Source organism: Athene noctua, chromosome 16 (genome assembly GCF_965140245.1).
Source record: "Athene noctua chromosome 16, bAthNoc1.hap1.1, whole genome shotgun sequence".
In the NCBI taxonomy this organism is placed as follows: Eukaryota; Metazoa; Chordata; class Aves; order Strigiformes; family Strigidae; genus Athene; species Athene noctua.
In genome coordinates, this window is record NC_134052.1 from 8,263,311 (window position 1) to 8,288,640 (window position 25,330).

At 42.4% G+C, this 25,330-nt stretch overlaps 1 protein-coding gene across 3 annotated transcripts; it reads right to left on the bottom strand.

Moving 5' to 3' along the window:
• Nucleotides 1–3,794: 3,794 nt before the first annotated feature.
• On the bottom strand, nucleotides 3,795–25,260 carry PEDS1 (plasmanylethanolamine desaturase 1). Of its 3 annotated transcripts, none has more exons than XM_074920559.1 (6): nucleotides 24,986–25,260; nucleotides 21,643–21,762; nucleotides 10,644–10,726; nucleotides 8,946–9,090; nucleotides 8,082–8,294; nucleotides 3,795–4,971 (listed from the first exon to the last, which is right to left on the bottom strand). In XM_074920559.1, the coding sequence occupies exons 1-6, from the start codon at nucleotides 25,254–25,256 to the stop codon at nucleotides 4,850–4,852; spliced, it is 954 nt and encodes a 317-aa protein (XP_074776660.1). In that variant the 5' UTR covers nucleotides 25,257–25,260; the 3' UTR covers nucleotides 3,795–4,849. The 3 variants fall into 3 exon arrangements, with proteins under 3 accessions (XP_074776660.1, XP_074776659.1, XP_074776661.1); XM_074920558.1 differs by having other exon boundaries at nucleotides 10,635–10,726; XM_074920560.1 differs by lacking the exon at nucleotides 21,643–21,762 and having other exon boundaries at nucleotides 10,635–10,726.
• Between the last annotated feature and the right edge of the window lie 70 nt (nucleotides 25,261–25,330).

The following is a 25,330-nucleotide window of genomic DNA, read 5'->3' on the forward strand; positions in this document are numbered from 1 at the left end:
CATCTTCCCTTATCCCTCTCCAGTTAATACAGTAATAAAAATATGAGGAGGGAAATGAATTCTGTTTTGTCTTGCAACATGTATTCCAAAAGCTGTGCCCCAAGACATCATAAGAAAATTTGCAGAAACAATTACAAAGCGTTTTGGAGAGCCCTTGCACTTTAAGGCATTTACTAAATTAATTCGACCTTAACATTCTCTGCTTTTAGCAGAAAACAAGCCCAGGTACTGGTTCCATCAATTATTCATTGAAGCCATCTTAAAATAGCAGTTGGTCTTACTGGTTGGATTTTATTTCATTTATCCTAATGCCGCATTTCAGCCACAGATGAAGACAACAGCAAAGCAGCTAGGTGGCATAAGAGCTCAGTAAACCTGGCCAGGGCTGGGGACGAGGCTGCAGGACAGTGCCCGAGGCTGCTGAGCACACCGGGATGGCCACGGGGGTACCCTGCAGTCCGAACCCCCCTCTCTGCAGGATCATCAGTGCGGAGCTTTGGGGGGCAAGGTGGGTGACTTGTTTAACCCCCTACCAACCACAGCTCCCCTTCCATGAGGAACCACAGACAGACACTGTACCTGAGCCAAAACCTCCTACCTGGGCACTATCTCACACAGGCAAGTCTGCTGATGCTGACCCTGCTGCTTCTTGAGCTTCTCTCCCCCCTCCCCTTTTAAAATAGCACAGAACAAAAACATGCCAGAAAGACACACTTTTGTCGGTTCACTTGTGGTCTGGGGGGTGTGTGTGTGTGTGTGTGGCTTAGGGAGCACCCCCCTTCCTTGTGTGGTACAACTATCTCACATGTGTCCCTAGCTTTGAGCAGGGTTTCTCCTTGTACGGTCCCAGTATTTCACAGGGGCAGCAGACAGGTCAAGGCTGCAGACAACTGGAGAGAACACAGATAACAACCCAGCAGCAAAACGAAACAAAATTGGAGAAGTCCAGACACCAGAAAGCAGAGCAGTTTGAAATCCATCCATGGGAACCTCAAAGCAAACACCAAGCCAAGCCCAGCAGGCTGTCCTGACAACTGGCTTAAGAAAAGGCTGAGCTGGATTTCAAGGCACTCTGCAGTAACTGGCCTGTTTACCACAGTGCAACGCTTCCCCTTGCAGCTGAGTCCCCAAAGAGCTCTGCTTGTAGGACCTCTTGTGATGCACAGATACACATGAAGAAATACATATGCTACCTCACATGGCCACGAGTAGCCAGCTTGTTGGAGGGCAACTACAGACTTGGCAGAAGTTGAAGGCCTAAAGACCTTCTCCTGAAGGTCACAGAGAGCAGGGGACTGACCACATCTTTCTGTGGAGGTGGAAGACTGAATAGCTTTTAAAGTATTTGGTTAAACTGAGATGCAGGCACACCTCTGTGGAGTTTAAAAGGAGTGCCTTATTCTGCTTTACCCCTAATCTGTTCCTAATCAATTTAAGACAAATCTATCTTAAGACAGATTTACATCTGTTAAGAAGGATCCATGTAGCCTTTTGCTCCAGAATTGCCATATTGATTTTACAGAAGCATGCACTACTTTAAATGGGCAGAGCAGTTTCCAGAAACCAACTGAAGGCCAAAGAACAAGCCAATTCATACAGCTATTCATTAACCCTCCTCCAGGGAGTAGCAAGCTTTAAGATACACCTCAACTCACAGCAGGGAGAGAAAGATCAAGAATTACTAAACCAGAACTTGCTCACAGGCCCTGCCCTTCACCACTGCCTTCGGAGCAGCGACAGGCACAGGGCCAGCCATGTGGATGCGTTCAGTCACTGAGCAAGAGCTGCCTTGGGAGTCGAGCACAGCATCAGCATGTAAAACAGCACCCAGAGATTAATTATGAGAAACTGGGACAGCAGTTAAGTAAGATTAACAGATAGTCCCAGCAGCCACCAGTATTAGTAGCTCAGATTTGTTTCCAGTAAGACTATAGATCAAGTGTCTGAGAGCAGTTTCGGCAACAGCAATTGCCTTTAACAGCACTCTTGAAGTACAAACTCTAATAATTTATGTGCTTCAGATCCATTTGTTATATACACTGCACCACTGCTGTTCACTTGGCATTTAAATTTGCAGTGAGAGATGAGCTCTCAAAGGACTTAGTGCTTAAGGCTGCTTCACACAGGAGTCCTGAGCATCCACCCAGCTCTGCAGGGCTTTGACATGAGTTTACTCAACTGAAACTGGAGTCGAGAGTGAGGGGATGGGGAAGAAAGGGCTGAGAGCCAGAGGGACAGAGAACCAAGTACTACCAATCTGTTAGAATTATGGGAGTCTCAAGATAGAAGCAGGCATAAATTTAAAAATTTGTCAAGATACCAGAAGTAACTACTGCAGTTCTTTGTACTCACAGCAATAGATGTTGTTTCCTAAGCACCCCTACACCTCTAAAACTGCAGGACACTCACACTGGAAGGAGAGAAGAGGAAGGAGAAGCATTCTTTGCTCTGGACATAAGGGTTTGTGTCCTCACCTCACCAGCATTCAGCATATATTCAATTCAACACCTGTCACACCTGTTATGCCAAAGAAATTTTAAATGTTTCAGCCACAAACAGAAAATATACATGGATCCAATGTCACTTATTCAAAGTAATGTTTGCCACACTTGAGTTCCATGATAGCAGAAATTATCCTTCTTTTCATCCAAATTTATACTCATGTCTCGATTTTTTTAATATAAAGCTGAACAGTCAGTGCCTGGAAATTAAAACAAGTAGAGATAAAACTACTTCTAGGAACAACTTTGAGCCAACAGGTTTGGCACAGAATCAAACCTCTTAAACACCCAGATCTGGGTGAAGCAGGCAATATTAACAAAGAACCTTGCGAACCTGCAGCAATCTTCCCTCATCAAGCCTGCAACCTCCCCACTGCTCCCCCCAGTGCTGTGTGTTCTCATACATGGCTGCCTTTGCCAAGGCTTTTGATGGTGTGGGTGGGAGAAAAATGGGAAAACCTGCTATTTTCACCAAAGACAGTATGAAATCACATACCCGTCTTCCACAATAACAGCATTAAAGGAGTATTCCTCCTTCTCCTCCAATTTTAACTAAATGCATTTTGAGACTCCTACTGAAGTGGAAGTATTCTTTACTGTCAAAGCTACAGAGACCCAGTATCAACTGTGGCAACTAGAACAGACAATAGTTTCATGTAATGGTATAAAGTTCTCCCAGGGTCTGAGTTATTTAAACATGTTAAATATTTTGTACCAACTGTGATTTTAATCTGCAGAACCCAGCTCAGGCACATCCGCATTCAGCAATTTCCACTGAAGGAAAGTCACCAAGTCCCAACCCTTTCAGAAGTTGAGGTCCATATCTGAAGAAGCTGAGATGAAGGTCAGTCTAAACCTATGACTCAAAACCACCTTACCAGCTCTGCAGGAAAAGACAGTTTGAATTCAACACAATTTACAACTAATGAAGGGAAAATGGTCTTAGATTTGACTATCAGTAAGCTTTCATTTAGGAAAGAATGAAACAAGATCCAAATCACATTAACTTGATAAAGCGCCTGTTGGATGTTTATAGGGGAATCCCCACCCCCCAGCAGTTACTCCGTAGCATCCAAAGCAGAATTACTTTCACTTCTTGAAAGATGTTGAAGTCTGGCATAATGCAGTGTCAAGCTCCTATAAGGCTGACAAACAATCACTTCAACCTAAACAAGACTTAACAGGCTGCAAAGTGTTCCAGGTGGCTGCAACAGCACAAAGCATTTTGCAAACCAGTGATCAAGTTCTTGGACAAAGTGCTGACAATGCATGAATGAAGAATGGCAACAAGACTTAACAAATATGATTAGTATTATCCAACTGCTTTGTTATAAATACATTATATACATTCAAACATCACATTAAAATATTATTCCATTACACCAGAAGAGATTAAGGCTTTATATTATTTACAGAAACAAGCAAGCACCTTAAAAAAAAAAACAACAAACACCAGTCATCGTGATAATTCCCTTCTAACATTACAAGTTTGATACCTTGAGCTCTTGAATACAGCTATTTGCAATGTGCTCAATGCTAAAACTATTTTAAACATTAATTGTCAGGGTAGGAAAGACTTAACAGAAGACTCATCAGTGAGCACTCCACATGAACAAACACGAGCATGTGTTGTATGGGGTGCCCTCCCTCTCCTCAGAGGTTTGTTAAGTTGAAGGCTTATGCAGAAACAGTTTGCTCAAATCCACGTAGAGTGTAGAACAATTTTATTTTAAGGGAAACAGAAGACACTTGAGGATTCGTGGCCCACTGGTGGAGTGGGATTCTCAAAGTCTGTTCCACATTACATCAATTATTTAACATGACACCGAAGATAGAGCTTTATCGATCACTAAGTGCATTGAACAGCGATGATTTTATAGGCTTCCATTACTCTGACACACTGTTTCCATGCAGTGTATTTGGACTCAAACATGAAGTGACAAACTGTTGTCACCATTCTCCCTATAGGTCTTAGGCAACAAGCTATTTTTGAAGTGTTAAATAATGTTGATACAACACATGTTTACTACGCCACCATGTACCAATGGAGCGACTGTCCTGCCTTCTGGCCTGCCCGACAGCCTTATGAGAGACAGTGATGAAGTATTTTCTAAGACGTAAGCAGACACGGCTAAACAAAAAGGTGCTCAGTAAGAGTAATCATCTTCATTTCAAGTATTGTTTTAAGAATTAGTTCTTTTTGTTACAGTCTGTGTTAGCACTTTTTAGTTTGTGCTTTAGAGTCTGTTATTTCTTTGCAGGTCTTGAATTTGGCTGATGGCTTTTTTTTTTTTTTTAAAAAAAACAACATTGGCAACAAGTTAAGGATTGCAGAAGACTGGCAAAAGTTATTTGATTTTCTGAGCCCATTTCATGTCATCTGCTCTTGGCTTCTCTCCAGTAACTGCTTGGATAATGTTCTCCAAACACCTCCAGAATCTTATCTTCTCTAATGGATAGTTCAGCCAACCTAAGTGATTGCAAAGGAGAAAAAGGATTAGTTTGTCACAGCATCCAAAGTTCAATGCCTTGCAATGTTTATTTAATAACATTCTTTAAATTAAACACAAGGTAAGTGTAAGGGGATTTCAGAGGTGGACTATTCTCTATGGCCATTGCAAAGCTATCAGAAAAGTGACCATCAAATTGAATGATTTGTGTTAGAAACAGGACATTTGTATTAGTAGTACCTTAGATTTAATATTGAAATTTAAGCAACAAAACAAAAACCCCAACCCAACAATTTCAGCTGTTTTCCCCCATTAGTTTCCCTATCAACAAAGCCACCTTGGCTTTTCCCTGTGTTTCTCATTAGGTAGTACAGCAAGAAAGTAAATACCCACAACAAAATCTCAAATACATTATCAATGCCACAGTTTCTAGGAAAAAAAAATATTTTAGAAAATAACCAAGATTTCTGACCTAAAGACCACTAAAGATCACTAATTAAGATTCAGCAAACTGAACAAAGTTTTTTCTTAAGTAAAACCTCAAGTTTAGCTAGTTCCAACATCAGTTTGCATTTTTAAGGTACTTAAATGTATTATGCTCTCCCTGGGCAAAATTAAAGTTTGCATAACTGCTTGCTAATGAAGTCTGTGATGGAGAAGTCGTCTTGTAGTACTGTGCTGCGTTTAACCACAGCTGCTGTTAGACACCTCCTGGATTAAAAGGGCAGCACTGCTAGCATTCCCAAAGTTGTGCAACCCACCTAACAGAGCACCTCTGCTTCCAAGCGACCAGAAAGGCCATACATAACAGGTCGATACGGGACAGGCGTCTCCCATTTTATGTAAAAATGGCAATAAGTGCTATCATGTTCTGCATGCAACAGGAGTTTAATGCATCCTTCCTAGCCTACAGATTTAGGGTATTTTGAATTGATGTTGCACTGTACAGACTGTGAGGCTGGAACTCTGAATTCAGGGTGAGGCCTATTGTGTCTCACTTTAGGATATTAACTTGATCTTCTGATACTGTATTTTGATGCCAACCTAACTACATATTGTATAGTAACTTTAGGCCTCTATTTTATTAAATAGTGTAAAACTAGGAAAACCAACAGAAATAATCTCTGGAAAATGTTATTTCCCTGTAGAAGTTTTCCTACAACCAGGAAGAGATGAGTTATATTAGAAATGTTCTGTAAGCACACATTATACTTTACTCCATGTAAATTTCTAGAAAAGGGGAAAAAAAAGCATAAGAAAACGAAACCAAAGGAGAGGCAGGAATGAAGAAGTTGTTACCACAATGGAAACAGTGGGCTAGAAGCAGCGATTCATGTTAGAGGAAAGAGCTAAAACCCAGAGTAGTGTGAGCAAGAGTGGAACAGGATAAAGTTGCCACAGAGCCAGCTCTGCCGGGTCCCAGTACCATCCCTACAGCAGTGGCACAGCCAGCACGGAGAAAACAACTGCTCTTCTGGTGATGTCTCAGACTAGGTGTGTAGCTACTACGGGGCAGAATTACTAAAGGGAGATACTATTCAGGATATTCACTGCTGAAAAATATCATATTTCTAGAGCCAGATGGTTCCTAATCCAACACGAGCACAGCTGTAACGATCTACTGAAACAGGCACTGTTTTGCACTGTTTTCAGCCACTTCTGTAGTTGGACGTGACCCTTCCTAGCCCACCTGCGATCCTGCAGCTCCACTCGACTCACTCCATAGTGGGGCCCTTTAGGAAGTCAGCCCATGCAATTCTCATTAACACAGCCATCGCCTCTCAAGGAATGGACGACTCCTTCCTGGTGTCTAAACACGGCAGCCAGTCCGAAAGCTGTAACACTGGGAACGCCAGAAAGCCCTGGCCATGATACAGCGTCGGATCTTTACATACACAGGTCAGCGCCACCGAGCCTGCTCTTTGGACTGGGCTATCTACTCTGAAGTCACTAACAAGCACATTACAATAAACTAGTCCTATTTTACTCTGTAAAGGCCCTTTTAAATAGCACACTGACTGCATATTTCTGTACGCCTCCTCACTTCTACCCTAGAAGAAAGAATTAGAGCTGCAGAAACATTTTGCTCCACTGGAAAATCCAAGAATACAATTTATCATGCTGTGTTATGTCAGACTAGTATAGTATGAATACTTAAAGAAAGCATGAAGTGAACAGAAGCATGTGCTTTTTTTTAATGAGAAAAAAAAGCAATTAGACTAAGACTGATAATAATGGTCAGGCTTAAACTCTGAGGACACAGTAAGACTGAAAAAAGCTCTTAGGGTGGCAAGATTTTTGCCATCATCTGTCAAGTCAGGCTTCTTAATTATACTGAGTTTTTACATGACATTTTGATCATGAGAACTAGATTTGTTTCTTGGCAGAGGTTTCAAAACCAACATAAACTGTTTGTCAAAGCCAATAACAGAATGAAGAACCAGAGTGGTTTATTTCCAGCTGTCTGATTAACTTGATAGCTTATTCAAGATTTGTTCAACAGTGGTGACTGAGCATACCCACCTGTACGGTGGGCATGAAATTGAATATAGATGTAAAAGTCCATTTTCTGCAAGCCTGTCTGCTCCTCTGCCCCAAATCTGAATGCATGAATACTGAAAATCCAGAAGCCTTGCTTTAGAAATGAGCATTCAAGGTAAGTTGCACTTGCAGATGATACAGTCTTCTGAAGGAGTAGCAGCTTTAAGTCTTTAATGAACAAAATCCATTACTAGCATGAGATTACCAAGCTATCATGCAATCAGACCTCAGTACCACCGACTGCCCCATCATGCTGGAAGTTACAGAATCACAGAATCATCTAGGTTGGAAAAGACCTTGAAGATCACCTAGTCCAACCCTTAACCTAACACTGTCTGTTCTCAACTCCACCACATCCCTAAGCACACTGTCAACCCAACATAGCCAATGTGTCATACCTTTTAGTCAATAACGGATCTTCCCCCCACATTATTATGCAATGAAAACAACTATAGTTTTGCTAAGAGCACTGTTAACCTCGCCATGTCATTTTCTAGGTATTGAATAGGCCATCACTAAATTACATCCTGCCAGGTGAATTGCACTAGACTACTAAAGAAAGCTTGCAGTATGAACCAGGTGTAAGTACCAGTTGTAATGCAGAAGTACGTCTCATGTGGAGACACATGATGGATCCTGTGATGCTTCCGTGGCAGGATAACATGCCAGTCCTGTAGAAATATGACCCAGCGTGGAAGACCAAAGTACGTGTGAGACCACTTGTGAATCTGGTTCGTCATGGTTATGAAGATGATAAGGGCAAAGACATAACACTCCCAAGGACACGTTTCATATAATGCCTCTGCAAAACAAGATGTGTATCTTTAAATACCATTTATGAAAAGGTAAATTTCTACTAGAAAAATGATGCTTTGCTCAGACAGAGCTGCCTGGTGCTGCAGGAACTAACAAAGGCCTCAACGAAGCTGCTTTGGCAGAAGTGTCATGAGCCAGTGAGCCATGAGCAATGCCAGAAAGTCACAAGACAGGCCGGTAAGTGCCAACGTCTGTCAACTTGTCATAAACAGGAAGTTAAACTCTGAGTTTACCATCTACAAAATTAAATTAATCCTTTAATTCTTACACTCTTAGTTTGCAAATAAAGTACTTCTACACAGAGGTGAAGCTTTTTTATACACTTTAGAACAATGACTTTCCCTATACGCACACAGTCTGATCCCTTTTATAAAAAGAATATTTACTGTAAGTGTAACACCTCCTTGCAAGACATTTCAGCCACAGACTCTCTGTTGACCTTAAGAATGTAGCTGTCCCACCTTCCAGTTGCCTCATCCGCAAGTAAAAAAAAAGTTTCCCTCCCTCCCTCCCTCCTCCCAGGAGCATCATGTTTCCACATCTCAGATTCAATGATTTCTCTGAGCCTCACACAGACAAACGTTCATTTAAATATCAACTAAAATGCTAAATCCACATGTCAGAAGTAACAGCTTACCTGGGGAAAGAGAAACAAATTTGTATGCCATGTTTGCCAACGGGACTAGTGTCATAAAGCAGTTGTCTCCATTAGTCTCTATAAAATCATGTCTGGTAATTGCTGTGGGGTCAATATGATGTTCTCTAAAGGGTCTGATGAAAGCCTGAAAAAACAAATTGATAAACATGACACTGTGGCTCAATAATGATCTTGGAAAGAAAAAAAAAATATAAAACCCCCCAAAACCCCTGCATTCAAATCTGATGAGTGAGTGAAAGGGAGTTCCATAGTGTAAGCATGTAAGCAAGATTAAAACTTCTGTGATGACAACACTTCAGATAATTTGATTTAAATTTGCAAAGCAATTCAGTTCCCAGACTCAAAACCAGTTTGTCACTGCTTTTCAGTTTTATTCATAATTTTCACTCAGGACCTTTAGTCTCTAGATCTCAAAAACAAAGCATCAGCATCCTAATTTCACAGACAAAAACAGTCTGTGAAATTCAGAAATGTAAGTCACTTGTTAAGCAGCATAAACCAAGAAAACACTAAACAAAATGAAAATTCAGCCTAACATTTAGTACAGGCTGCAGATGACAGCATTAACAGACTAAATACAAAATGACTAGACAAACCAATGTAAATCAAACAGATTATACGAAAGTCTTGTCTAGGAATAGGAATCACATGTGAATACACAATCCCAGAGGAGACAAAGCAAGTGGGATAGATAGGACTGAGACAGTAAAACACTTGCCTTTAACACATATATCATGTACAGTGTAATGCAAAGGTGTCCTGATCTTCTGAACTCTTGTTTATTTAGTGGATAGTCTCCTGCAGTGTTGTTTTATTTTTTGTTTTTTTGTTTTTTTTTTTTAAACTATGGTCCAGAGATACAGGGATTCAAGGCCTACTAAGTCTATTGAAGGTGAACAAAAATAAGCCTAAATTCTGCTGTTCTAGTTCATGTATTACTGGATAATTACAATAAATATCCCATACACTTTTTCTTTTTCTTCTTTTTTTTTTTTAAGAGATTTGTCTAATATTGCACTGTGAGTAGTAATTAATGGTAGCTATGAAGTTTTTTTAAAAAACAGATTATTGCTTATTATAGAAGTCTGCACCTTCCACTAAGCATCTGACATTTGTAGCTGCAGATGTTCTCAAATGTAAATCTTCAGTCATCACTATTTAATACTACTACATTTATAATAGGGGCCTGTAGCACAGAGAACTGGAGAGATTTCTTACTGGAGCATCTTCATGTTTTACAAGGCAGTTTTTAGAAAGTTTAGCTACAGGAAGAATTCTCCACTTCTCTGTGTTTATTGGCCTTTTGGAAGATCTGTGCTAGTCTAGCCAGGCTTCTACACTTGTAGTCACAGGCCATTCCCACAGTACCTCGGGAGGGTTTGTGAACACTGGTATTGCAAAACTGTGCGAACCTTAAACAAGGCGATAAAATGGCACAGTGTCACCTTGCACATGTCACCTAGGCCAAGTGTAAACATGGCACTTTACCAGCAATACACCATGCCTTTCGGTGGAGGAGGGTTCTGGGGCTGGGGACTGGTTACATGGGCAAGACTGCAAAAACAATACAGCTTATTATATACACTGTTCAACATAGCTGGGAAAACTGGAAGTGTTTCAGAAAAGTATTTATTAACTTTTTCAAGCTTAAGGATAAGAATCTCAAACCTTTCCAACTATGGGTAGCTCCACAGATCCCCAGGTATCAGCTCCCCAGTGAAATAATCCTGATAGGAAGTCAGCTGTAATAACTCCTGCAACTTGAGTGAGGAGAGACGCAGTTAGATATACACAAGCATTTTTACTGATATATTCGCATTTTATACTTGTTTATTTACCTCTTAGATATTTACAACCACATGAGATCTACCCAATCTGAATAAACATAAGGTTAGGCAACTAGGAAAAAGAAGTTAACAAGACACCATTTGAACAGTTACAGTCTTCATCAAATCTATAGCAAGATTTTGTGTTTAACCCATCTTCTACAGAAGAACTTGACAAATCTTTACAATTGTTGTTATGGAAAATACTAGTAAATTAGAACTAAATCACTTGGATCTGCCTACCTTCTTCTTGAACAGCATTTAACAGATTATTTGGCTATAACAGTGAAAGCTATCCCAACAAATAATATCTGCAGACTCTTCTCCCTTGGCCCCTTATGTCTGTAAACAGGAAGCACTGAACTTCGGTAACTACAGATACGCACTAATCAAGAAACCACTCCTGGGTACAACAATACTATTTAAAAAATAAGACTGGAACATCAAACAACTCCAAGACGGTGGCATCTGCAAAGCTATAGGCAAGGCTCCTGAAGCCATGCTAACGATTCTCTGCGAGGGACCTAGTAGGCAAATATCACAAGCATACAAAGTTAGATACACCATTAAACAGAAATTGCTGCAACACATGTAAAGATTTTTCTAGCTGCCAACCACAGTTAACTTTAAAACTGCAATTAAGTAAAGGTGACTTTCAGTTTTTGCACATAAAGCCCTATTTTTGCTTTTGTGTTCTGGGTAATCTATCTATCCAAGTTTCTGACATTTAAGAGTAAGGACACAAGCGATGTTATTTGATCAGAACAGCTGTATATTTCCAGTTAGTCACAGATCTGGCAGATGGTGTTTAACAGACAACTCCCACTCTTCACCTGCAGAAGTCATCCAACTCCCAGGTTCCCAATCCCTTTAGTAATGAAGTCTCGAACACAGTTTGAGACATGCTCCTGTCTGAGCTCTACTGCCAGGCTCTTTATGCTTTTGGGGAAGAAAATTCAGAGAAGACTGACAAAGAAGTTCCCTTGTTTTTAACAGAGAGGGAACGTGGCATACAGCACAGCGATATGGCTACAGCAACACAGCAAAGAGTAAGATACTACCTTGGGACCTCCATGCTTGGGGGATTTAGGGCTGTCAAACCTTGCTCTTTAAAGAGCAGACACTAAGAGGTACCAGTTCAAACCTGCGCATCTTGCTCTAAGCAGGTTTCAAGAGAGATTAGCCAGGGCTGGATGGAGTCTAGATTTGCTGAATAATGAACCAGAATTCTTTTTCACTTCAGGTTAATAAAGATATCAGAAAGATGTTTGTTTTTTCTGAGGTCAACCACCCAGCGAACACGTATACAAGCATACTTGGTGACTCTCTGCAGAGTCAGCATTCAGGCTCTGGAAGGGGAAAGCAGCACACGCTTCTTACCTGCAGGTCTGGTGAAAAGAATTCAGCAGAAGCACAACCCAGATTTCAAAATAGCTACTGCGTACTGTGCAAATACGATATACCTGAGAACTGATAGCACCTGATCTCAGTGCAAATCCCTCAAAATCATATACAAAGTTTGTGCCAATTAAAGCACTATATACTGATCTTGCAGTCTATTGTTAAATGAATCATAGCAAGTACAAAGATTATGCGTTCAAAACTTATGTTTCAAAGTAGCTCCGTTAGCAATTCCCTGCTCTTGCTACTGGCATGTCTGGCAGTTCCGAGAGAAGCCCGAGAGTCCACACAAACCAGAATGGTAGTCACAGGGCCAGGTCAGAGTGGCTGGAACACAGTGCTTTAGTTTTCCCTGCTGATATTTACAAAAAATTGGGTTGTTTACATAAGTCACCCACTGTAACATAGTCTGCACCAGCAACAGCAGGGAGTTGCAAAACCAGTGGTGATGCAGGAAATCTATTTTTTGCTCTGTTTGCCTCACCAACTCTTCTTCCGATGTCTGTGAAGCCAAGAGAATCCCTGGATTTCTCCTCCACTAGCCAGCATTTGTTTATCTATGTGTCTGAATACCTTCTTCAAGCACAGCTTCTCATTTATAGTATTGAGTCTTTTTGTGATGGGCAGGCATCCCTCTGCCTGATAAAATGTGTAGGCAAAACAATTCCCGCTCGCTTGTAATCCAAATCAAAAATATAAGTGTTGGTATACTGGTTCATCTTGCTCCAAGGCATCTTGTTACTCCTCCCTCTCACAGAAACTTGAAAGCAATCCGAGATATGTCAGGATACAAAGCAATCAACGGGCATCTTTCCCCAAAAAAATCACACAACTTTTATTTACCCTGGTTGTGATCTGGACTTTGTCTCATTTTCCTATTCCAATCAGGATGCTTCAGTCAGCTGCCTTGTGAGTCCAGTTTAATGACATCAGCAGCATTGCTAAAGAGCAGGTAATTTTTAGAACGTGAAAGAGGATGAAGTTGTTCTGTTACTATTGATCAAATGCTCCTTATCTTCAGGGCACAGCGGTTACCTACAGTGCACACAGCACAGCGTACTTTAAATAGATCTCTTCTTGTGGTGACCTCTTGCTTAGCTGATCCCTCACCTCTGCAGTCCTTCCCCTCACCTTCATTTTCATAATGGGAAAAGAAATAAAATCAGGATTAGTGTGGCACCTACTACCCCAAAAGGCTTTCTTTTCGTATTATAAAACCAACCTCCACTACTGAATCCATGATCTAGTTGGCCCAAACTCTTAAATACAGCAGGAGACACTTCAACCTTTATGTATCACATTATTTACTGAAGACAGCTTATTTTTTCTAAGCAGTAAATTCTGTATGCTTGTTTTTGTTTCAGACCACACTTACAAGCGCCAGTGAGACAGGGTGGAGCACAATAGCTTTTAGATCTGCACCTAGCAGCTGAAAGAGCAAACAGCCTTGATTCAAGGGGAAGATATCCAAACAACACTTCACTTTGCAACAACTAAAATACCATTCTTGCTGAGGTAATCTCCCTATTAACCCGCATCGCCTCCAGCACACTACATTATCAGAGCTTGAAGTAACAGTAGGAAGAACAACAAAAATAGAGGCAAAATACTGACGGTTCAATAGATATTTCGTACGTTACTTTGATGTCAGCTGGTAGAAAGCTAAGAAGAAAGAATGAAGGGTGCCTGAAGCAGTGCATTACACTAAGACAATCTGAAAAAAACCCTAAATACCAGAAATTATATTTAATCTGTATTGCAGAAGGGCTTGCTCACTCTTCAGCAGCTGTGTATGACAAGTTGTAATAAGAGAGTGAAAACTGTACCAGGGGTTGTACATGACTAGCATTGTAATACTTTGTGTGTATCCTGTCCCCAGACTCAGAAGGCACATTGGATGGCAGCAAATTGAACTCCGTATTCTCACATACCTAGAACTGTCTTTAGTTAAAGTGGGAAACCAAGGCACAGGTGTTCAGCTACTTCCCCAAGGTGCTATAAGACCTTGATGCTCTTTCATCAAGTTTGGAAGGGCAAGATAAGATTGACAGCCCTGGACATGAATTAAGAATTAATCATAAAATCAGGAAAAGCTGGATATCCACAGTATAGATATATATGAACTGCAAACAGTGGATTCACAGGCTCATTAGAAGCAAGATCAGTAAAGCATTAGAGAAATACTGCTCTGTGCACATTAGTTTTACTCCAGCCTGCTGAGTGGTGGGATGGAGAATCAGCCCATCTGTGGCTTATATCTGAAGAGGTGGAAAGGACTTAGAAAATACAGGAGAGGAAGAAAGTATTACAGTTCAGCAAGCTGCAGAACTTGATCAAAACACCGGGAGTTCTTTGTTTTGGAAGTTGACTGCTGAATCAGGAGAAAAGAAAAAGGGCTATCATACACAAAAACCAAAGGTGCACAAATGAACTTCAACCAGTAGCAGATGTTTTAAAACAAGCGAACACACGACTGATACACACTTGCTAGAATGGCTGTTCTTTTCCAACCATCCTTTGCACAGGCATGTCCACAGGCACCACAGCACCCTTGGGGCACGGCCGAGGGAGTGCGTGTCTCTCCTCTGAGTCAGGGGACATGCCAGAGCCCGACTGCTGGCACTCGGACAGCCCAGTCACCAGCGGGGCCGTGGGTCACAGGGCTGGAAGCACAACTGGCCCAAACTTATAATTGACACAAGACAGATTTGCCTTGGCTTGTGTTCTGTTCAGAAATCAGATAACAGTAGGGGTTTGTGGCACAGAAAAGCCCCCACTTCTTTTCCTCGCTTAAGTACCAAGCAGAGAGATTACAACTTGCAACCCTAACGAAGGGCTTCTCTTGTGAGGAAGCCACATACTTCTTCCTGCAACCTGGCTGCTCTCAAGCGCCAGCAGAAGGAAGACAAATGACTGCAGGACATTTGCAGTACAAGGTGTTCAAGAGATAAAACTAATTTGCACGTTTGCAACAAAAAGTTGTACCTCACCAATATAAGCTTGGCTTTGTGTAGATATAATTCTCAAATTGTAACCCAGAAGCCTTACTAGAATACGTAAAGTTTCATATGTACTGTAAAAATGCAGTTAAGAATTTCTGGAGAGGAAAAAAACCCAGCATAAGGTGTTATTAAATAACTTGATGCTATTGTGTAACATTGTTGAGAAGTACAGTCACTTTTAATCAGTGACTGTACCAACTACTTGAATGTTACAGCTCTAAAGAGTCAGGGGAGTGGCTAACTCCACAACAGAAAAAAATTTATTTTCTAAAAATCAATATGCTAGAGTTGTTTGTTACTTATAAAAATAAAATGCCTTAGTCACCTGCATTCCACATTTAGTGGCTTTCAGTACAGAAAAGGCAGGTGTTTGATACTACAGCAAGTTAGGAGGCTAAGAAAATGATCCCTAAACATTTCAATGAGTATAAAGTGTAGCAGCTTAAAAGCAAAAAGACAAGTTAACAATTTTGGCTATTTAAAACTCAGAAACATTCAGTAGAACTGGACCTAACAGTGCAAGTAGGCAGAGAACACAGTTGAACTATAAAACAAAAGGGCCTGGATATTGTATGTGTTATTATATATATTTTAGTTATATTACATTATAACTGGGGCCCATACTACATGCACTCCAGAGATGGGAAGAGTCCATCCTAACTCACATAAGCTTATTTTGCAAGATTGGCATGCTACTCATAGCAGACATCCCTTCTCCTTCCCGTACAGCCCAGTCACTCCCGGCTACGGGAAAGCCACATAATCCCCTGCCTCCCAGCAATGCTGTCTGAGCGCCGGGCACACCTCTCGCCTCACCTCAAACAGCGACAGACCTGAACGCCAGCCTCCGGGCAGAAACCATGCAGCTTGCAACACAGCCAGAAACTACCAGAAAAAGGAGATCCCCAGAGAATCAGGGTACCTTCTCCCCTGGAGTTAAACAGCAGCAGATCCTAAAACAAATACTCATCTACTAAAGCATGGCTTTGCTAAGAATCACTACCTAAATTTTAATAATAGGAATCACCAAATTTTATTTTCATGTCTTTAATTTTAGTCTATTAGCAAAAAGCAAGCTATTCCTACTATTTCTCTAGCCTTTGGAGTACTCACAAAGCACCCACTACATTTCCATGACCTAATCCTGACAGTTTTACCTAGGCCTCAGGTTCTTAAACAAAAGAGTACCACTGTGTGTACTTCTTTTCCCCAAAAATGTGTTACTAGAAAAAGCAGTTAAGTCATCCCAGAAAAAAGTGATTAAAAGAACAGAGAACAATGGATACTAAGTGAAAACCAAGAGCAAATTTGCCCTTACTAAATACTTTAATTAGTATGACTAATCAAACTATTTCTCCCGTATCATCCATTTAAAATGCTCCCAGGAATCAAGCAGGGTGAGCTCAGCTCTCGGGAGCACCAGGCAGTTTTGTGCGTGCAGGTTGGCACCCAGAGGAGACCTAATACCTGAATACTTGCCTGGCACGGGACGTCAGCAGCCATAATGCTGGTTTTGTTCAAGGCCTGCACTCTCTCACCAAAGCTGATCCCTCTGTCACCACTCACTACAACCCACTCCATCACGGCAACACTCCAACATGTGTTTGTGTTTTGAAGTGCAGGAGGCACTATTCTGAGCGAGTCAGGGCCACTGAGACCTACGGCTCTTAAATCCTCAAGCCAAAGTCTCCTGCAACTTTAAGAGAGCCCCTGAGAACTCTGCAAGAATACAGAGCTTTCTTTGTCCCAGTCCCCGCCGCTGACAAAGAGCAGTAGCACGTCCACTGCGCACACAAGTGGGAAAGCACAGACGGGACCGTGTCACCAGCCTCCCCCCACTACCCGGGTAAGCAGTGCTGGGCAGGGAGAAGGGCTCAGCTCTCCCCCATCAGGGTACAGCCATCATCCACCCTGCCCGAGAACAGCTGCTCGCACACTTGAGAAGAACAGATAACTGATGTCAACATCATCCACCCGAGTGCAAAACAGCAACTGTACTCCATAATTCCACTTTCAAGACCAACAGCCTCCAGGATCCTTCGGTGCCAGAAAGGCCTAGAGCTCCCAAGTTAACACACACAACCACAACAGAACGGATCAACAGAAGGCTTAATACAGTGTTAGTGCATTGCAATTTTAAAAATGTGATTAAATAGGCAAAACTGATTCTACAACTTGTGGAGTCATTGTCTTTAAAAAGATGATACAGTTTAGGATGGAAAACACAAAGTTACCTACAGCTATAAAGTAATGATAGTTACTTCAGGTGGGGTGAGACGGCAGGAGGCACAGATTTGGCTTATTTGGACCAACACTGAAGAGTAATTTTCCTTTGTTAACTGAGGTTTCCCTAGTGTAATTTCAAGAACCTTTTAAACCAAAATTTCAAGTGGAAACTCATTTTAATGTACAAAGTAAATCCAAAGTGAAATGACATCATTATAGTTGTCTCTTGCTGTAAGGCAGCAGGACTTTGAAGCGGCCGATCCACGTGCACAGCAGTCCCATTTCATAAAGCACCCATGGTCTCTAGAGTGCTTTTACTCCAGTGTGTGCCAGAGCTTTCCTATGTATTACACACTCACCATTTGGCTCTGCAATGCAGCTAACCAAGCGCAGCGCTGCAGAGCTACTCAAGCTTGAAACAAAAAGGTTTTGGGCCTTGATCAGTACAAGTTTCTATTTTGAAAGTGAACCAAGTAATTTCCTTCTGTGTGCTCTCGCTGGCTAACCCACATCATCTACAATAATGAAACACCTACCTCAACCGGATTTAAAAGAATTAGTTCCCCATCTCTCAAGTCAGCAATGATTAACTGTATCTTGTGTTCTGTCACAAGATGTTTCTAAAGATATCTGCCCTACATGGGGCAGTTCTTGTGAAAATAAACAGCTTACAACACAAACTTAACTAATTTTTGTAGAGACTGCAATAAACAGTATCTATTAAGGAGAAATGAGGCTGCAGATAAAAGTCAAATGTCAGAAACACAAACAACTAATTTGAAAAAAAGGCTTTAAATCCCTATAAAGACATGAAAAAGGAGGAAAATGAAGACCAGAATCCATGGTGTAACTCACCAAACTTTTTATCTAGATGCTATTAATATACCACCTATATATACACACAACTCATGTATATTGAATAATATGAACACCACAAACTCACCTAAAGGTGTAAGAGCTTTCAAACCTAATCTTGCACATTTTGGTGAGGCTTTTCTGCTTATCACACAAGTAATACCTATGCCAGCCTTGTCCCCAGCACTACTGAGCTTCTAGCAGAGTGGCAGAGGCTGCTCTGGTTCCGCAGTACTGCTAGGACAGTGTCCCACTGCAGTGGGACAGCTCAGCTGCAGCTGAAAAAACGGGCTAATTAAACCTCCACCACACTCAGCCTCCTAACCAAGGCTGCCCTGGAGTTAACTATGTGCATGCATGCAAATAAAATACCAAATTCAAATCTACATAATTGTCAGCTTGCACGAAAAGGAACATTTTCATAACTCCCCAGCAGCTGAAGATATTCAGAATAGGCCATGACTGGATTTAACACAGAAACAACAACAAAATAAATCCATCCTTTGCCCACTTTTTTCTTTCCCCCCCCCCCCCCCCCTTTTTTTTTTTGACAGCAAGGAGGGGAAGGGAATTGTCTAATCTCTGCTAAACCATCCTGGAAGACAAGAGACCCACATGCCTCTTCCTTTCCAGCAAGATCAACTTCAGTCAGCAGAAAATAACCCAGTTCAAAAGCTATTCTGAAATACGCCATAAAGTTCTCGCCTTGCAGCTCTTCCCTCCCTCCATAGCACGAGTACCCGTAGGTGATTCAGCACAGCAAATGACAGCATGCCACGTGAGTTCATTTCTCAGCAGACTGCCTGCTCACATCACACAAGGAAGTAAGTGCTTTCAGACTGCCGGTAAGAGGAGAGTCAGATCTTTTTTGTCTCAACAGTTTCTAGATTTTTACAGTGTTAGCCATGTTACAGTTATATGTGCCCTGTCAGACAGGCATGAAAAAAGAAGATACAACACAGCTTTTAATTACAGACACAGGGTTTAGGCTAGATGTAATGATGCAGAAGGTTCAAACTACTCCCCATTTCTAAAAAGAAAAAAAATAATTATATAACAGTCCCAACAATGCATCTTAATGAACAGGTCTGGGCAGCAGATCAGATCCAGCCCATGGGATCACCAATCACTTTCAGATTTCCAAGGACCTGATGTGAACTTGATCTAGGCCTACGTCTTCATTAGCAGAATGTTTATTTTGTGATCTCAACTCAAAGGTCAATACTCCAATCTAAGCTTCAGGAAAGCTCTCAATGGGAACACATCTGACGATGTCTGTGATTCGATATTCCCTATTGCACCCTCTGTACTGCATGTGGTATTTAGAAATCAGGGCATTTATGGAGAGGAGTTTCACAAAACTTCATAAAACTTAATGCAAAACTGCAAATTACCAACAGCATTCACACTTTACCTGGAGAATTAATGTATTAAGGAAGACAGCAAAACAAGATAGCATGCAGCACTTAACGATTTTATTGCACTCATTTTTGTACACACTATCAGTTATTTCCACACTACTTTATTTACACAGAATCCAGATTCAGCTACTTTAATCATTCACTACTACTTAAATAATATTATCAGTGAATTGGCTGCTTTATCAGTTAAACTGGTAACCAGGATATCAGGGAACTCAAGCTTTTATCAATATTAACTCCAAGATGAAAGCCAGTTGCAAACAGATTGCACTACAGGTTAACCATCCTTGCTGATTCTCTTGTCTGCATCTGTCCACATCATTACGGAGCGGTTCTCATGCCATGTGCTACATCCCTCCCAACACCTCTGCCTCACCAGCTGGGAGTAAGCAGGACCAAATCAGGCCAAGTGAGCTGGTGGGATTCATAATGGGAGGACACTGCTCCCCTCTAGCCCCAGCACAAAGCCAATAACCTTTAAACAGACATCAGGAATTACCAGCTTTGGGAAAAATTCTTTGCATCTATCATGTATCACTGTTTGAATCTGCTGTGATGTTTTTTGGTTGTTTTTTTAAATTATTAGCAATATACAGCAGCAATTATGAACAAGTACCATTCTCTTCTAAAACATGCACCACCTCACACAGTTTGTAGAAAAGTTATTATAAAACACAGCAGCTGAGCACCTGTAGCTAGCTTATATGGTGTCCTAATGAATGACACCATTTGTTCTCTCAGGCAACAATGCAATTCGCATAAAAATATGTCAACATTTATACACTCCCAACACAAGAAGTTAATATTGCATTCAATATGCACCACAAGTACAGAAAATGACCAGTGAAATGCTTAGTTACTATCCTTTTCCCTCCCTCATCCCATATTAAAAGTTTACCAGAAAGTTATGAAAGGTATGTGCTGCAGAGCTGACTTCCGATTTCTAAATTTAATCCTCTCCTTTTCCCATGTCCCCTCCCATGACTATACAGCTGTCAGTGACGTTTGCTGCCCAGATAATGCCAACAGACCCAGTCAGCCACAGACGATCACCCGCTTCAGCTTAGCCTGCGCCACTGCCCTCTCTTCTGCCTCGTCTCAAGAGAGTTTCTGTGCAACGGCATCGCGATACCGTTCTAGTAAAACAAAACTCATGTAAACACTGATACTTTTTGCTCTGAGCATTAAGTACCATTCAAGTTGTACACTCGTTTAGGCTTTGAATGATGTAATGAATGTTGTGGAGACCCTTTTCACACCCAGCTTATTCTGAGACCAGTTCTTCCTCCAGCTAATTCTATGCAATTCCCAATTCTATCAGTAAAGTTGTACAGCATTCAACTAGAATCCTTTACTAGTTCTTCCTCTCTTCCACCAAAAAGGTGAAATCACCAATTTGCACTGCATCTAGACCAGCAAGCTCTGCACTGCCAAGATCCAGTTAAACACCTCTACACATCTAAGGTAAAGAGAGAAGACTGAGCTTGCTTGCCTACACTTCCAATCACAAGCATTAGTTATCTATCCCCAGAAATCAATATAGTTTCATGCCTGAAACACCTTTGATAAGATTTCTATTGGGCTTTTGCTTTCTGAAAAGCTCTTGTAAATATTTTTGTCCATCAGTGTATTTTGTTTCCAGCTCTGACAGTCCTGACAGCTATTTTCTCCTCTCAATAGTCCTTATACTTGCAATGACTACATACGAACACCAGATTTAAATAGCTACGTTAAAAACTTCACCTTTGAGACAGAAAAGCCACTGAAATAAAAGACAGAAAGCAGTAACAATGTTTGCAGACTGTCTCAGTGGCACTACAATTGTGCACACACACAAACGTCCCTCTCCCTATCTAACAGTAAGCCAAGCCTAAAAGATTACACATTTGTCTCCAGCATTACAACAGTCTTGCCTTGTTCACGGCAGTGAACAGTTCCTACTTACATATCCCAACAATAACAGATGACGTGTGTTCCAGTCGCAAGTAGAAGAGAAGATTGTAAAAATTGAAACCGATCAGAGAGAAGCATAAGATGACAGAGATCCATTCTTGTAGTCTCTTTCCTGTCAGAAAAAAAAAAAAGAAAAAAACATGTTTTACTTCTACCCAAGAAGACATTTTGAAGTCTGAAATAATACAGACAGACTATTCTACTGCCTGGATGAGTCATTCTACTTGTCTAACAGCTAACTGAAACAGAAACTTATTTATCCACAGGAGGTGTGCATGTTTAGTTAAATGGCATTCCTCTTCCACTGCTAACCCCTTCCCTCTGCCCTTACTGAAATAACAGGGACAAATCAGACATCATCTCACATTGTCCCAGTTTCCTTTCCCCTCCAGTTGCTGGCATAACATTCCTTCACATCACATCATTTTTTTTTTAAATTTGCACTTCATTCAATATTCAGTGTTGCCGGTATGGCTCAATCTGGGAACAAATTTCTGGCCTCAGATGACTGGTAGTTAAATCACCTTATGATCTGTAATATTCAAAATCTCAGAGCTTGTAATAAGGCTGTTATACTAACAGGGAAAAGCACCATCCTGTATTTTGGTGGCCCTAGAACTACTTTCCTGTACTGCAAGTATACTACTTAAGCTTGCTTATTTAACTCCTGCAGTCTTGCCTTTGCCCTCCTGCTCGCAGGCAGAAGGCTACGACCTCTCAGCCATTCTGAGATGACAGGAGACAGAATACACAACAAGAAAGAACTGGCACAAATTCTATCTCGTACTTTGCTGTACTAAACATACCACTACAAAAACCTCATTTACTGCCTATAAAAAGAGAACAGACACATCAGAGTATAGTAACACTTTGAATATTCAGATTAGCAGCAGAAAGCTTCTGCCTGTCAATCACTGCTGCACCCTCTCCAGGCACTGATGCAGAGAGCAAGAGAACACTCGATGTGAGACCTGGAGGGATTAAGGCATCAGCATTAATTTAATGCCTGAATCCAAGAAGAAGACCTGAGCTGCCACCTTGGCCCAGAAGGGCCATGACTGTAGTTAGCTCTTAGCATGCTCAGGAGCAGACAGGTCAGTCTTCACCAATTTTAGGGGGCCAGTCAGCACAGCTGTCTCTTGCCTAGGGCTTCCCAGAGCAGTTAACCCTGCAGCCCACTCCCCGCTCCCTCCTGCAGCCTTACACGCTTTGTACCACTCGAGTCTGAGGCCAAGCAACGTGCAGGGGAACAACTGGTAAGGACTTCACTCGAGGCACACATCCTCTCACAGCAGCAGAGGCAACACTCACACATCTGGCATGTGTTCAGGACAACAGCTTCTTTCCTACTACTCCTCTATGTTGACCTACTGCCTGATCAAATATCTCCTCCTAAATGCTAAATCAAGTCCTTCCCAACTATACCATGAAATGAAAAGGAAACTAGGAACATCAAAGGAGAATCGGTATTATCTCTAACATGCCTACGATGTAATATTTTAAAGAAACATTAACAAAGACTTTTACAGTTCAGAGTTTTATTCTAGAAAGGCCATGAGTACATACATTAACATCCTCTGCAGTAGCAGAGAAGAGAATCATAAAATTCAATTAAGACACAAGAACAAGCATATTTCTCAAGACTGCATCAGGTCACAATGTGGGAGATTCTATAAAGAGATCCCTGGAGTAATGAAAGCAAGAGTTAATTAACACTCACTTCCTGAATAAGAAAACCACACCCTGATTAGAGGAGCTAAGTGGGTAGATCCTCATGGAACAATTAGCTGACTGCAGGGAAACCCGAGACTCCTTACTAGCAAGTCCCGTGAGTTCAGTCTATGCAAACACCACACCACTGTACTCTGAACACAAGGATCCCAACACGACTGTCTGGTGATACCCGAGTCCAGAAACACAGCCCAGCTCTGGAAAGACCGGGAAGCAAATCAGACAAAGGAATGGAGTCAGCACCAATAACTTGGGCTTAAAGAGCATTCGAATTTAAAAGTATGTCCTGCATGGAATAATGAGGTGCCAAAGCCACAAAGTATATGCTTAAAGAAATCATGGAAATATTCCAGTGTCATATGCACTCTGCACAGTTATATGTAATCGCCATTCTTAAGAATTCAGTAGTTCAATACCATGTGCTTCCACTGCTAACACACGTTCTGACGTTGTTTATGCAAGTTATTTATGTAACACCAGAAAAAAATTGCACCTCTAATATCACAACTCACTGCCGATAGATACCACTATGCATACGCTACTTCAGACTTCCCAGGAACTTCCATCTACAGCTAAAGACAAGGGTAGCAAGTTGTTTGGGGAAGAAAATCTTTCCCTTATGAGTAAGAGCACAGTGCAGTAGTAAAGTTAGTTACTGCTTTTCTGCAAAGCACAGGAATCAGTCACCACCTGGATCAGAAGTGCCTATCTAGACCAGCTGAAAGACGTCACACACCACCTTATCTCAAGGCAAGGAAGAGGTGACCGATACAAGCTGAAACAGGCAGACTTACCCTGAACAGTCTAGAAAACTGGCAAACTAATTAATGATTTTCTCATCATTACTTGGCTCTGCCCAAGTAAGAACATTGCCTTGAATGTGCAAGCTAAGCTGCTCAGGTGACCTGCTGGAAACAGCAAGATGCTGAAAACATGTCTCCCCTTTCCTGATCCTTCACCTGCAAATGAATTCACTGGGAATGGCAACAAAACCTAGCATTGCTCACACTGTAAGCTAAAAACAAACGACATATTAAGAAGCCCACAGTTATTTCCATAGCGTAATCAAATAGCTGCTGTCACTACTGAGCTCTGACAACCAGCAAGCTTCAGGAAGACAAGACTAAAGCAAAAAGTCAACATCCCTCCATCCCTTTCCGAGGTGCCAGAACTGGGTACCTCAGTAATCCACTGAATAAATATCCTGCAGCAAAAGCTTCAGCTGTCACCTTGCTTAGCAACCGGATTCGTACACCTGCTTTTGGGTGGAAAGATTAACTTTTTGTTTTCAAAGGGAAGAGCAGTCATCCTGGGCGCTCTCTAGTTTGAAAGCCTTCCCCCCAGCAGCGCAGCCTGTTTCTTAGACCTGCTTTCAGTAGCCACGCTCGCCAGCTCTGCCCAGGCCGAGGTGCGGGCGACCAGCAGACGGACGCGGGGCGGTGGGCACGCGGCATCCCCCCGCCGGCAGCCCCGGGCCGCCTCGCCCGGCAGGGCCCTGCCCGACCCCCGCCCTCCCCGCTCCTCCGGGGCTCCCTGGAGCCGCGCCGCCGTCGGGGCGGGGGCCGAGGGGAGCCGGCCCCGCCGCGGGAATCTCCCGCCCTCACCTGGGGAGTAGAGCTCGGCCAGCTCGCGGGCCCCGGCGTGCTGCGCGCCCCACCGCCGGCTGCCGCCCTCGGGCTCCTCCGCGGCCTCCGCCTGCGGCCCCGTCGCCTCCGCCCGGCGCGGGACGCTCTCGGCGGCGCCGCCGCTCGCCATGGCCCGGCCCCGCGGCGGCGGCTCCTCCTCCTCGTCCTCCCCGAGGCCGGCGGGCGGCGGCGAGCGGCGCCCAGGCCCCGGCGAGGCGCCCGGCGGCAGCGCTGCGGCCCGCGGCAGCATCGGGAAATGGGGCCGCGCCGCGGCGCTGCGGCGGGGAGGGGGAGGGGGCGGCGGGCGCGCCCAGCCACGCCCCG